The sequence below is a fragment of the Coptis chinensis genome, chromosome 9 (genome assembly GCF_015680905.1).
Source record: "Coptis chinensis isolate HL-2020 chromosome 9, ASM1568090v1, whole genome shotgun sequence".
In the NCBI taxonomy this organism is placed as follows: Eukaryota; Viridiplantae; Streptophyta; class Magnoliopsida; order Ranunculales; family Ranunculaceae; genus Coptis; species Coptis chinensis.
Window position 1 is genome coordinate 13569295 of NC_141464.1, and position 15146 is coordinate 13584440.

At 38.8% G+C, this 15146-nt stretch overlaps 1 protein-coding gene across 4 annotated transcripts; it reads left to right on the forward strand.

Annotated features, from left to right (window-relative positions):
* Window positions 1–456: 456 nt before the first annotated feature.
* LOC147474841 (uncharacterized) lies at window positions 457–9492 on the forward strand. Of its 4 annotated transcripts, XM_086584383.1 has the most exons (4): window positions 842–940; window positions 5463–6001; window positions 6089–6317; window positions 6398–7041. In XM_086584383.1, the coding sequence occupies exons 2-4, from the start codon at window positions 5630–5632 to the stop codon at window positions 6877–6879; spliced, it is 1083 nt and encodes a 360-aa protein (XP_086440509.1). In that variant the 5' UTR covers window positions 842–940; window positions 5463–5629; the 3' UTR covers window positions 6880–7041. The 4 variants fall into 4 exon arrangements, 3 of the variants coding, with proteins under 3 accessions (XP_086440511.1, XP_086440509.1, XP_086440512.1); XM_086584385.1 differs by lacking the exons at window positions 5463–6001; window positions 6089–6317; window positions 6398–7041 and adding exons at window positions 7100–7499; window positions 7570–8308 and having other exon boundaries at window positions 457–940; XM_086584386.1 differs by lacking the exons at window positions 5463–6001; window positions 6089–6317; window positions 6398–7041 and adding exons at window positions 7110–7499; window positions 7570–8308.
* Window positions 9493–15146: the final 5654 nt, after the last annotated feature.

The window sequence follows — 15146 nt, forward strand, 5'->3', positions numbered from 1 at the left end:
ATAGTTATTGGTTCGTAAGTTGTTTTTCTCTATACATAAAACAATGGGAAGGAACTTTAAATTCTTGAATCATAGATGGCAGGATGATATGATTTTTATAGTTTGTTTTTACTATTCTATTGGTTAAATTATAGGGCATGTCAGTCCTATTGATGGTTGTATATGTACATGTGAGATGGGTGCAAGTACGTAGTATAATAAAACATGTATAATTGAGGTGTTCAAATTTTTTTGAAGGGGTTAAGGTTCGCTGTGGTTTGTTTAGAGATACCATGGAATTGAGTTCAAAGCAACAATAACTCCAGAGGCGATGTTGTATTGTTGAAAGCACAAGACAATTTCGCATACCATTTTGGTACATGAGCTAAAGGCACACCCCCAACTTGTTATAATTGTGAATTTGACGAGGCTTTCTGGAATGAGGAGTCCCTCCATCTTGGCCTAAATAATTATTCATTTAGGGCCTGCTTGATAACCCATTTTCCCGCTGGCAAATCCAGATTTTCCCACTTAAACACATATTTGCCGCTGCTTGGTAGCATTTTAAGACCTGGCAAACTTTTTTGTGATTTGCCGGCAAATATGTCACGTGACCCAATTTTCCCGCTTGAAGCAAGAAAATTTTATCCATCTCGGAGATGGATATATTTTGCCACAAGAAAATCGCCCAAAATTTTCCCACTTCATTTGCCAAATTTGATCAACCCTAGGTCGCGTAATCCCTCGTACTCACTCTCTTCTTTCATACTCACTTTCTCTCGGTTAGCGCCCTTAACTCTGTTTTTTCTCTTTCTCTTTTGATTTTTTTCAGAAAAAATCGATTTTAATAACTGTGATTTCAAGGTTTGTGTAGAGATTCGCACGGTTTGTAAGAAGATTGGAAGAAATATTGGTGGTGTTCCTGAATCTACTAATCTGTTTTACCAAAGAAAGCATTGAGGTAATTTTTACTAGTTATTATAGCTTGATATATATATTTTTTCTTGTTGTTGATCTGCTTGTTGGGTGTTGACTATTTTGTTTTTGATTATTTGTTTTTTTTTATTCGGACTTGATTAATTGTGTCCTCTTATCATCTCAACTTTTGTGTCTGTGGTTTGTTAAAACACTTTGATGATAACATACATGAGAAGCGAGAATATATGATTAGGAGAAATATTGTTGAAAACGAACACACATCGAATCTAAAACTGGGAAGGGAATAAATAGTCTTGTTATGATAAAGAGAGAACGAATCTTTTAGTCAGACACCTTTTAGGCACCACGCCGATTTTCCATAGATGTAATGTTGATGCTTTTTATCGACCCGAATCGCGAGAGTGCTCGACCGAACAACGCCAACAAAGACCGTAATTACATAGATAATCGCTCCTCGAAGTGCTCTTGTGCCCGTGGGCAAGAACAAGCTTCTTTTTTATAGGTGTAGTGTAGTCAGCATCCGTGGTTTGCTAGGTGAGGTCGTCTTTCTTTCCAGCCGCCATAGAATTCGACCGGAACAACGGCCAATAAAGACCGTAATTACATAGATAACGCCTCCTCTTGGTTGAACCGTATGGCGGCCGGAAAGAAAGACGACCTCACCTTGCAAACTACGGATGCGACTACACTACACCTAAAAGAAGCTTGTTCTTGCCCATGGGGCGCAGGAGGCGCGACTTCCCTTTTCTACGCTGGTGTCGGATTGAGAGCTACTTTAGTATCCCCGTTGACCTTCTTTTGTAGATAGAATCTTCGGTGAGTGGAAAACAAGACCGGACTTGCTCTGCGAAAGACGAGCCTCATACTGAGCCAGCCCTTGTATCGTAATATGATGAGAAGAAGAGGGCCTCTTTAATCAAAGCTCTAATTTCACAGTCAATGGTCACACGGGCTTTCCTCTCGAACTCTGTCGACCTCGGTCCCCACTTCGAATAGAGTAGTTTGCGTCATCGAAGCGAACCGGACCGATCTTCAACTAGCAGTTTTTTTCGTGGAAATCTTAATCGGTAGTGGATTTTTTGCTTTGACCAGCGAAAGGCGAAAAAGAGAGGAAAAAGGCAATTCCTTCTCTTCGTTGTCACAAGAAGGGACTAGGTTCCCCGCCAAGTCGGGGGCGATCGATTAAAAAAAATATCGGTAAGAGTTCATTCGGCATAACTTGGCGCAAGGAATTTGCTCGTTCCAAGCAAGGTTCGGCGTTAGTTGAAGTTGACATTGAGTCGCGCACTTCTTGGAGTGGGGAGTGAATTCATGTGTACCTCAATGCAAGCTACACATGAAGTAAGGGCTGCTAAACCTATGCAGCTATTTCTTTAGTGGAATCTTAGCTTTCCGACTTCAAGCGGTGCTTTCGCTAAGCCACTCGATGGTTGACCGGCTTCAATGGCATGGGTGAGGATCGTAACCTCTCGTGCTATCTTTTGGGAGAGAGAGGGCGTCAGGGAGACCCACGGAATTGGATGAGCCCCATGTCTTCCTTTCCTGCAGAAAAAGAAAAAGATTGAATTGTTAGAATGGAGCCGGTGTAGAGTCCAAATACTTGGCCAACAGCATCCAGCTAGTCTCTTCCGAAAAGAACATGACCAACCGATTAGGTTAATCAATCTCATAATATTATATATCCCCGCATATTTACATTTCCAAAATTGAAAAGTTTGCCTTATCGTCCTTCTTTCTTTGATTTCAAATGTCAAGAAGCAGGATACCCTGGGAAGCAAGGCTGTAAGGCGGAGCATTTTCACATATATAGGTGATAGATCCTTTCCTGGTCCGCTGAATTGATTCACGAACTCGAAATAACTTCGTGATCGTATTTATGCGATTTTAGGTAATGAAATAGAAAGCCCTAGCCAATCGGGGGGGGGGGGACCGCAAAATGGAAATCGAAAGTCCCTCCGTAGTCTCTCATAGGCATACGAATCTGCGTAATCAAGGATCTGAATCCACTGAGGCATTGCAAGAAAAATCTTGTGCATTGCAAGAAAAATCTGGTCACTTACCCTTGAACTTACAAGGAAAAAGTAGCATCATGGAGTTGATCAAGTACTTTAGTCATGGTTTTTGAATTGGAATAGTTTGCCTTATCTCATATTGAAGAGGCTCCATTGGCCCTTACTGAGATCAAGGTTTGGGATTTGTAGTTAGTTGGTTAGAAATGCCAAGTTTGGTTCTAACATATTCGTAAAATGAAAGAAAACAAGATAAATTTGCTTATCGTAGTTATAATTCTTATATATGTTGTTTAGCAAGAATTTATTCTAACTGTAGGTCCTATTGATTCTCAACCACTAAATCATGGGTGGTACCATTGAAGAGCAAAATCACTTAAATGAGTTAAATCTAAAGTAGATATAGTGAGGAAACTCCAAACTATAAACGTAAAACGGTTCAATCTAGCTTTCCTGAACAAGTTTCATAAATCCCTCATGCTTTGGCCAGGCCCCAAAGATATATTGAATCTAAACTGAATACTATGAATATTTGGTACTTCAACACGTTCTCATATTAATGGTGAATGATCGATGCAGCCATGCAGCCATCTCTCAGATCTCCAACCCGAAGCCTCAAATGCTAAGGATTGTTCATCGATCTCTATTAATTTTGCTATATTCATTTCCTGCTGATTCTTGCACCATAGATTTCCAAACTGGTCATTTGAATGATTATGGATGATAGCAGAGTTGTTCATAGACAATCCTAGTTCACTAACAATGCTTTGCTTCCCTCTAACTAAGAGTTCACCGGACAAACAAGATCGCTTAAACACCCTAGCTAATCAACTTGAATCTTTGGATGTAAGCCATTAATGTCTCAATATTGAAGCAAATGTATTGAGTCTTACAAAAAGAAGGTTAAGCTCTTCAGTGTGAACTTGTATAGATGGACAAAGGTCGTCTCAAGTTATAAAGTCGAATAAAAAAATCCGCTCATGAGTGTGGAACGCAATCTCACCGCAAGGCTTATTTCTTCTTTTTTGCTGTAAAGGATATGAGTATTACTTGCTGTTTGATAGTTACTCATTGTTATGTATTTATTTATTCTGTCAAGAAAGAAAAGGGATGTGCCTACCAAACCCGTGGATAGGTAACCAATTCAAGAGCACATGCCAAACTTAGAGTCGACATGCCCTTTGCATAAAATATTTTCTCATTTCGATTCTATCGTTAACACGCTAATTGACTAATAATCTAGTATTATCTCAGCTGAATACTTGAGTCGCTAACCAGTAGGGAAAGTCCCATAAAGTGACTTCGAGATCGATTCGAAGAACCACAAAGGAAAGATTCGTTAGAAGAATCTCTATTGGAATTAGTAGTAGGGATACTCTAGTATTATAAGCCACTTCTTGTATCTGGGTTCGTTGTGGGCTTGTAATTAGCTAACATTTGCTTCTTGTTAAAGTTTAGCTAACAATTTCATGGGAATAGATATATGTTTTATTGACTAAAGAACAGAAAGAATTAGAGGAGCTACGAGGAAGGGGTCATAATTTGACATGAAGTTAAAGTTGGGTTTGAGGTGCCCCCTCAAACCCATCATCCATAAATATGTCATGTAGCCATGGTAGAACAAGGATCAAAAGGAGGTGGTGGAAGTTGAGGATTAATAACGAGGCTTAATGTTTCAAATTTTGAATCTTGATTAGAAGTGTAGCCCACTTATGGGTCCAAAGAATCTTAGCAAATAGGTTGTCCTTAGGTTTTTTTTGTTCGAATTTCATTTTCAAAATTTGGTCGTGGTGAGAACAATTGCCCCTCCTTCCTAACTTTCAATCGCTGGAAAAGTGATGCTTAATGCTTGGATTCAACAAGTGAATCGAACCAGCACTCGGACATGAAATTAAGCCATGACCTAAGTTGGTCAAGGATGCCGGTGGTCAAGTATTCACTACTGTGGGATCTTTGGTGGAGTTGGTGGTGGCTGCTGCTGCTGGTAGAGTTAGGTGTGTGTGTGTGCTGCCTCTGCTACTACTTCTAGGTTAGTATGTAGAAGTATGTGGGATGAGATTCAAAAGTACGTTGAGGAAATTGATGGAAGAATGGGGTCCGAAGGGGGTCGGGGTGCAGATTGGATAGGAATCGCGAGTTAGTGTAAATACTTGTTCAGATTGTGTTGTGTTCAGTTGATCAAACCGATGTTAGCTATTGATTTTGGAGCTTGGCCTTACTATAGGTCCATGTCCATAGGTTTTGATTTTGGAGTTTGGCCTTACCATAGCTATTTACATGAAAAACTTATTTTTCAGATATTGGCCACTACTGACACTTGCACTTAGACCGCATTGTCTTGCTTTTCATGTGTACAATGGGACTCTTTGAATGCTCCTGTAGGATAGTTTGTGTGTGTGTGTCAAGTGGTGTGTGCTCCTGCTACCTGCCTATGCATGCGGCTTGTTGCTAGTCATTTCGTATATATGTATTTGTATCTCGACTTTGTGGATATTTTAGTTGTTACTTATTATTACACTTTATGAATTTGTGTAGAATGAGGAGAACTACACGTGAGCGTAGGGCAGTCGCGACTTTGGTGGTTGTTGTTATTGCTCAAGTTGTGATGGCATACTACGATTGGTGGTATAGGATATATATGACTAGGCGTAGGATTGTTAGAGCTATCTGAGCACACCGCACCTAGGGCTCCGCGTAGGAATATGGATCTGCAACGGAGTGTTGTGTTGAGGAGGTTTTATATGGACAGTGACCGCTATTGTCATAATATGTTGAGGATGAATAGAGAAATGTTTCGTCGCTTCTGCCTCCGTTTGCGCGGACTTGGTCTTAATGATAGCCGGTATCTGTCAGTCGAGGAGCAAGTCGCGTATTTCTTGTACACAATTGGGCATGACATGCGACAACGAAATATTGAGTTACAATTCTTCCGCTCATGTGAAACAGTTCATCGTTATTTCCATGTGGTATTGGAAGTGGTTTTGAGGTTATATAGAGAAGTGGTCAATAATGCTACCGCTGAAAACTCTCCTAAGCAGTGCTCGAAAACAAAAGAATGGCATCAGTATTTTCAGGTTAGAGAGATATAGAAGCATGTGTATGTCCATTCTATTAAACTTTTTACTTATAAAATTGCCGTTAACAACCATTTTTGGTTTTAGGACGCTGTGGGTGCTATTGATGGTACTCACATTGCTACCAAAGTAGATGTGGAAGACCAGGGTAGATATCGTAATAGAAAGGGTGTCGTCAGCCAAAATGTGTTGGTTGCCTGTACATTTGACATGAAGTTTACTTATGTACTTGCTGGATGGGAGGGTTCTGCCCATGATGGTCGAGTCTTGAGGAGTGCCGAGATCTCATACAGGCACAAACTTACTCTACCCACTGGTATGTCAAGGTTTATAATTGTAATCTATCTTAGCACATAAAAATGTCATATACTAAACTACAACCTTACATCGTCCCAGGATCGAAGTACTATCTTGCGGATGCTGGTTTCGCATTAGTCCCGGGATTCCTCACACCCTTTCGTGGCACGCGATATCATCTCCGTGACATAGGCACAGAGGATGCTCAAGATTACAAAGAGTTATATAATTTTAGGCATTCGTCATTGCGTATGGTTGTTGAAAGAACAATCGGGTTGTTGAAGAAACGTTTTGCATGTCTTAGGCATGCTCCTCATTATGATACGAGTGTACATACGAAAGTAATCCTTGCATGTTGTGCTATCCATAATTTCTTGAGGGAGGAAAACCCAGACAGTATGTTAACCGATGAAGAATTGAGCTCGGATGAGGAAAATGGGGATGCGGGCATTAATGAGGATGACACTAATGGTAATGAAGACCAACAAGTACCAATTGATATGGTACCTGCCCACGGTTGGACAAATTGGAGAGATGCTTTGGCTTTAATGATGTGGCAAGATACCATGGGACCACATTAAATATGTGATGGTGTTTTAATTATCTTTTATAATGGATTACGTTGTTTTTTTAATGTGAATTTTTATTAGTGAATTGGTGCTTGTATTAATTATGGTTTTTAATGGATATTGTTATCTATGAATTTGTTTAATGAATACTTATTAGAGGTTGTTAGTTATTAATGAATTTGATATTGTTTTTTTTATTTCTTTGTTTGTATTTTAATGATATTTTTTACAGTTATGGCTAGGCGGGCGGGCAACTCATCCAAGGGTAAGGGTGTGGTTAGTGACGGTGAGGTGACCAAACCACCTGTTCCCAGGCATAAGCAAATTCGTTGGTACCCCTCAATGGATGAGATCTTAATCGAAGTCTTGTTAGAAAAGACTTTAAATGGTTTAGGTAGGAAGTCGGACAATGGGTGGAAGCCCGAGACCTTAAAAAAGGGTTCTTTGAGGTTGTGAATCAACGATTGAATATGTCAATCGGGAATGACAATGTACGTTCTAGGCTGAAAACAATGAAGAAAGATTACCTTGCTGCCAAGGCGGCTGTCGAGGCTAGTGGTTTTGGTTTTTCGTACAACCTACAAACCAAATGTATTGATGCTGATCATGTGGCATGAGAAGAGTATTGCAAGGTAATATATTTTACTAACTTGTAATTGCTTATTATTACAATATCTTCTAAGCAATTGATTATTGTTATAGGCCCATCATATAGCGAGGACTCTACGAAAGAAGATGTTTCCTCATTTTGAGGAAGCTTGTATTGTATTTGGGAGTGATGTGGCAACTGGGGAAGGGGGCAATGCTGGGCACGATGATGAGGAAGTAGTGATTCTAGATGAAGAAGTTGGAGATGAAGGGGCAGAGAATACAGAGGAAGAGTCAAGTCAGCCTCCAAGTCCACATCCTAATGCCAATGATGGTGATAGTTCACCTGGTGAAAGCTTTGTAGTTGGTGATTCTACACAAGCTGGTAGTCGGCGCATTACTACCCCTCCTTTAGTGAAGCGCAAGAGGTCTCGTCTTGGTCTTGAGGCCATGCCTCCACCCCCAGATTTCAAGGAGTTGACCGAGGCAGTGCGTCAACTAACTAATGCCTTCACTCCTGTTGACCCTTCCACCTTGTTAATCGCTGCTTTAGAAGAACTTCCTAACATGGAACCTGATCTCATGTTGAGGGCCCTTGATTTGTTGGTAGAGAATGAGGCCTTGCTTAAGTTCTTTTTGGGGATACGTAATCCTCAGTTGAAGTATTCGTGGCTTATGAGAAAGCTTGAGCAGTCAGGGAAATAGATCGAGTAATAGAATGTAGGCCGTTAACTTGTGTCTTTTGGATATCTTAGAATTATATTTTGATTTAGAATTCGCTATATGTATGATATTTAGAATTAGAATTAACTATATGTATTAATGCATGTCTTTTATATAGATTAACGTTGGTTATTGTGCTGTCTTTTATATAAGGCTTGATGTCTGGTTGTTTAAGAATACAATTTATGTAGTTTTCTTTTGATACGAGGATAGGTTTCTACCAGCTCACTAGGAAACTCTTCCTCGACACGGGATCGAAAGTGACGGTGCTTTTAGCACAAGAACTGGGAATCGTGTGAGTTGAGTTAGGAGCAATGATAGTAAACTTTTTGAAATAATTGTTTGTATATGTGACTTGGGGTTTTGATTTAAGTTGGTTTAATTCTTGGGTTTATGACTGAGACATGAGGTTTTATATAAGCCTTGGATGTATATTTATTGGATTTTCAGGTTAAGACAGGATGTGTGCATATGAAATGTCAGAAATACAAAGGAGACTCTGCCGAATTTTTTCTATAATGTGATGTTTTATAGTTGGTTTTAGTAAATAGAATATAGTTGGTTGGTCCATCACGTCTCAAGTTTTGAATATAGTGTGTAGTGTATGAGTGTTTGAATTAGAACTTAGTATATGTATGAATGTATGTGGCTTTTGGATACTAGAACTTGGTATTTTATCCGTTCTAGAACTTGGTATTTTATCCGCTCTTGGATACTAGAACTTGGTAGTTTATGTGGCTTTTGAATGCCATTGATGGTGATAGTCCACGTACATATGTTTAGTTTCAAATTTAACATTAGATTTGTGATACAGATATGGGGAGGCATTTTTGCTATGTAGTCCTCGAAGGCTTCACTCGTGGAGTTTACAAAGATTGGGAAGATTGTAAAACTCAAGTAAAAGGCTATAAAAATGCGGAGTTCTATGGATGCCCGTCCATAAAAGAAGCCGAAGAAAAGTTGGCCGCTCACCTTAGGCGTAGAATGTCTACCACATCTATTCTAAGTAGGTGCATTCGACCCGTCGAAGAGACCCAGACGATGATTGCAACTCCCCAAATTGCTATGAAACCTTCTGACATTCCAAATGCACCAATAGAGAAAATGGGACATAATGTGGTTGAGCAACGTGATGATTGGGTGTACATCCGGTATTTGATAGTTGTGTTTTTAGTTGTTTTAATTGCTGTTATGATTAAGTTACTTTTCGTGTTGTAGTCGAATGCGTTGTAATTTAAAGACTTTGAACCAAGTATTAAGTTATCTTTGTTCGTTTAAGGTTGTACTTATATATTTTCATCTTTGTTGATGTAAGGATATTTTATTTTGTATTCGTCTTTGTTCATGCATTGTAATTTATTAATTAAATCTACATTTGAACTTGCATCCCAGCTTAATCAGTCTGCACAGAATCAGAGACACAAGTAACAGCGACATTCACCCGTTTGTTCCCTGTTTTGATTTTGCTTACAATGCTAAATTCATGTAGCAACGAAAAGTCACTTTGCCTATATGTATTTTCGAGATGCACAAGTTTCATATGTATTTTCGGTTCTCATGGATGCTTATAGATCAATGAACTTGTGTCTGCTCAAGGTACAAGCCCCACTTTGTATGTCTTTTGTTTTGATAAGCCTCTCAATTTTTATTTATACAAGTCTGTCTTTATGATTGATGAATAAGCAGTTGAACAATGTCCTGCTATTATTCTAATAGAATCTCAACTCATCAACCACCCACACTTGCCCTGCTCGAAACTTGGTCTACTTACCACTGATGATTGAACAATTTACTCAAGTTTATTCATTTCCTTACAAACTTAGAGATTTCCGTCCCATGCATCCAACCATCTCTTATACTTATTAGAGATTTCTGATATTACAACTCCCCTTCACATCTTCATAATTTCAACCTTGAATACTTTTGTTAGTTTCTCTAACTTCTTCACTAACATCTGTAACACCAACATTCGCAACCAAGAGATAAGACATAAACTAAATCCAAAATAAATGGGTAAATTGTATGGATTTTTATAAAGCAATTTACTCTATTGCAGCAAGTCACCCAACAATCCTGATGCAGTCCACATCAGGCACCAATTTGAGTACTCATGTGCATTTTATTTGGAAGCCTCCCAATCTCTGTTACCTTCAGTAGAAGAATTGAGTCAATCGACTGAATAGTGCTCCAATAAAGAGAAAATTGCACTAGTCTAGGCTAGTTGACCTAGAAGCTCCATTTAAGAAGTGAAGGACTCGGATGGCATAAACTAGAACAAAGAGCACTAGTTTAATGATTCAGGTTATGAAAAGTACCAACAGTTCCAAAGCTTCAGACTCTTAATAACATTACATCTAGATACCATTCCATTACATCTAGCATTAATTAAATGGTAGCCATTTCTTGCTTCACACAGCAAGTAGCAGCCACCAATAACACTTCACACAGTAGCAGCAGCCACCAATAGCACACTTCACACAACAGCAGCCACCAATAGCACACAGCAGCAGAAGCCACCAATAGCACACTTCACACACTCGCCTACACTTCACACAGCAGCAGCACACACTTCACACACAGCAGCACACCACACACACTCGCCTACCCTTCACACACAACAACACACACTTCAACAAATACGAAGTCTACTGCCATGAATACTCCACTGCAGGGAATGAATACTCCACTGAAGAGAGGGAGGGGGTAGTATCATCAACCACACCAGAAGGTTCACCAAGTCCACCAACGTTTTAGCACTCTCAACTTGTGTACCACCAAAGCTTTCACCAAGTACACTTTCGCAGCTTGTGGAGTGTCACCAACAACCGCCCAAAGCTTTCACAAACATTCGAGTATGAAGTGAGTAGTCATCCCCAAAAATTACACAAGCTTCAAAAAATATAGGTAAACATCCTCCCTTTTAGGTGTCTCACAATGGATGTGCCTATAACAATAAACAATTTCTAACAAGCACGCTATAGTTATAAACATAGTAATAATTTGTTACAAGATAGTCAAGTAAATTACCCTGAAATACGCATCCCATGCTTGACAATCAGCGTCAATACACTTGGTTTGTTGGTTGTATGAAAAACCAAACTCAGTACTCTCGAGAAGTTCTTTTACAGCTATATAATCTCTCTTCAACGTTTTTATCCTAGCACGTACATTCTCATCCCCAACTGATGAGTTAAATCGTTGATTCAACTCCCTAGCCATCATGGACAAGGTCTCAGTCTCCCACCTATTATTTGACGTTCTGCCCGTACCATTTACAGTATGATCCAACAACAATTCAATTAGGATCTTATCCATCGTGGGAGACCAACAACGGGTATGCTGACGACTTGCCATAACTACGAGAAAAAAAAAGTTAAATGTGAACTAATTGAACAACGTATTTCACAAGTAATCAAACTAACACTTACAACCATTTTATATATACACTAAACAACATTGTGTATAAATAATGATAATTACTCTTACAACCATTTTATATATACACTAATAATTAATTAATAATCCATTAAAATATAAGCCAAATTCACACATTTTGTTAGTAGGCAACGAGAACATATTCATAACATGGCAAAAGGTTATGGTTATTAGCGGAATGCTTGCATGAAAATGTCATATTAAAACAAAAGAATAACCAGCAACAAAGTAACAATTTCTAAACTTTTAAAAATTTAATGCATTCCATGAAATTAGGCTACATTTTCAACAACTACTTGTACAAATGGTGGTCGCATGGGGAGTTTAGAGTATTTGATTCTTTTAGAGCTATGCACCTTCTAATGCAAACAATCTTACTCCAACAGGCTATTCATATACACTAAAAAAATTTCATAGTTCAAACTTCTCATTGTTTGAACTCTGAGAACTAGGATCTCTAAGGACAATGTTGGTGGATTAAAATTTTGCTAAAGATAATCCAAGACCAACAGTCCTGACGAGTGGATAGAGATTGAGAAAAGTGGTAGCCCCTACCCTTTGAGAACCGAGGCTTCTTTCTTAGGGTGACTTGGAAGTGGAACTAAGCATAGAGGATGAACATGACTAGGGTATGAGACTGAGTAATGCGGATTGCCGAAGGTGTGTAGAAACTATAAAAGTTGGTAAACGTACAAATTGTGAAGCATTGAAACCTAAAACTAATGCTTGTGGTATATATGCAGGCTAGAAATGCCAAAAAGGAAGAAGCCAATCTCTTATAACTCTTACAAGGAAAAAAAAAACAGAAAGTGCAGGAGGGAAGGAAAAAAATGTGGGATGGGGGGTGACTCACTACAACCTTGGAGTACGAAAATTGAGAACACAGGATAAGCTTATGCGATGGGGGGTAATACCGAAGCCTATGTGTGCTTGTGCATCAACTATCTTGTCAGACTCAGTCATGTACTCATATGTATCAAGACCCTACCAAACTTACAGAGATGTACCCTTTATACAATATGATTCATACTATCAATTACATTACCATAATAAGCCAACAACATACTATTGGATCTTACTACCTTGGAGCGGAACTGCGGAAGCACCCGCTACTGTCACCTAAACTCCACACATTTCTCTATTATCTCCGACATTTGCAGCTCATCTTCCTTCGCTTTTTAGTTCTTTTCCACTGTCACCGACAACCTTGGTGTTTCCAATTCCTGGCTATCAACACCGGGTTTCTTATGAATGGAAAAGCTCTTTATGCCAAAAACACCAACACCGGGTTTCTTAAACCCGACAAATAAGAGCAATGTCCTTAGACTAATTCTTTCCTTGGAAATGTCGAGATTTGCATTTCCCGTTCTTAATGCTGCATTTCCCCTAAGTATAGACTTCCCCACGTATCCTTTCTGCTGGAGCTATTGCTAAGGGGTGGGTTCGGGTTTTTCCTTGGGGTAAGGAGTGATTCCTACTCCCGACAAGGTTACTACGGGCTGGCAGCTCCATTTCAAATGTCGCCCTTTGTTTCTTGTCCAAAGAGTACTCATACCTTCGCATCTCTGTCACTAAGGTGTGGCGCCTCCCCTTCACTCCATTCCTTAGGAATGGTATGCGGGCCATCCTCAAGCAATACCCGAGGAATCCTAAGAATATGGCACCCAAATTAAATCTACAATATGGCACCCAAATTAAATCTACAATATGGCACCCAAATAGAACTCAAAAGCATCCTAAGAAAGGGATAAGGCTGAAACTACTAATCCTCATGTTGAATCTCATCTAATTGAATTAGAGAAATGGCTTTTGAGTCTGTACCCAAATTGCTTCACTCCTAGGATTAAGAATCCCCTGACCTAATTGAATACGCAGAGTGCCATCCACGACTCCTATGATTCCAAATTGTAACCTAATGTCGCCTAGCCTCTAGGCATGACCCCACTAGGCAGCGCTTGCGCCTTTAACTGCATAGGAGCTTACTGTTATCATCTATACAATAGCCAATATATATATATATATATATATATATATATATATATTCTCAACATTGCTTTCCAAGTCTGCAATTATACATCATCACGCCCGAAAGAAAATCAAATGTTTGGGACTTTGAGTTGGTGACTGCAACAATACATATAACCTAAAGGTACACAGATCTCCCGACTTCTTTGGTGATTAACTAATTAACTATTTAGTCAATTAGCTCGTTAAAAACAACAAATTCATTTAAAAACAGCAAAGAATAAAATACAGAAGAAACATAACTTTTCAAATGAAAGACTACCTAAAATAACATGGGTAGATATCTAGAAAATGAAAGACTACTGTTTCTCCAGAAATAATTAATGTTCCAAAACACTATAATTAATCCGTCAATGTTCACACTTCTAACAGGACCTTCAAACTTTTGGGTAACGTGTCAGATTTAGAAAAAAAAGATAAAACTAGTCAAGGAAAAATCAACATTGATTGGAAGTGGATAGTCAAAAATCCAGCAACTAACATATACCAAACAGATAAAAATCTGAGGACAACACTAACACGAGGGCCAGGATTGGGATTCACAGTCAAACAAACCTTAATAACCAAGAACAAAAATAAATTTTGAAGAAACGAGGAAATCATGCATGGTTACGCTGAAAAGACAGACCTAATTTTGCCTTTTACTCTACGCTCCTTCAAAATTCAAAGAGAGCAATGCTTCTACTGAACAAAAAGAAAATCTGTAAAAGTTTTTGAACAGATAATCAACCACAGTTTAGCATCTAAATTACAATTCTACAACTCTAATCCATAGTAAAAATTTAAAATGTCTAGCTATAAGGATCAATCTGACATATTCAATCTATAATAAAAAGTAGAATACCTTAGTTGTAACTGGTTATATACTTATATATAAGTCGATCGAAAATTGGCAACAAGCTACAAGTCGTGGTAAGCATCTTAAACGAGCCCCTGACACTGCAAACAATCTGTCCAATATCAAGTAAAACCAAGCTAGCATACTTGGGTCCAATATCCAGTAATTTTGGTTGGGAAACAAATGTACAACTCAAACCCTTACGAACAAGTCAAAACCCTTAATGAACCAAGTAAATAAAAAGACTTAAGTAAATAAATAAACAAGCTACCAATTTTTAGCCTAACCCCAATAAGATGTAAATAGGGGAGTCTGTACACTTCAATCATTTTTTAAGTGCATAAGAATTGAAAACCAAACTCCCATAATTCACCATCAATGTGAGTAAAAGGAATGGGAATTTCAGTTTGAACAGTAGAACTTGTATATTTCTCAACTTCTTGCACAGACAACGAAAAGTAATGACACTTGGTTCACTTGAAAGTAGACGCGTAGTGTTAGTGTTTTCGTGTAGGCAGTTGAAACCGAAATCTAACTCTAAGTCAAAATTGAGCTCGAGCAGGACCTAAAGTTTCTGCCCGGCAGGCGCAGACTGCTAAGCACATCTACTATCAATTTAGTTAGTAACATTACCAAATGGGACTAATAGCATCACTAGGATCGCCAGTGA

What these genes read in the sequence shown, in the direction of transcription:
- LOC147474841 (XM_086584383.1), top strand. Translation starts at nt 5,630, where the DNA reads ATGGATCTGCAACGGAGTGTTGTGTTGAGGAGGTTTTATATGGACAGT. An exon ending in AATGGCATCAGTATTTTCAG is followed by an intron (nt 6,002 to 6,088) that starts GTTAGAGAGATA and finishes TTTTGGTTTTAG; the next exon opens with GACGCTGTGGGTGCTATTGA. An exon ending in CAAACTTACTCTACCCACTG is followed by an intron (nt 6,318 to 6,397) that starts GTATGTCAAGGT and finishes ACATCGTCCCAG; the next exon opens with GATCGAAGTACTATCTTGCG.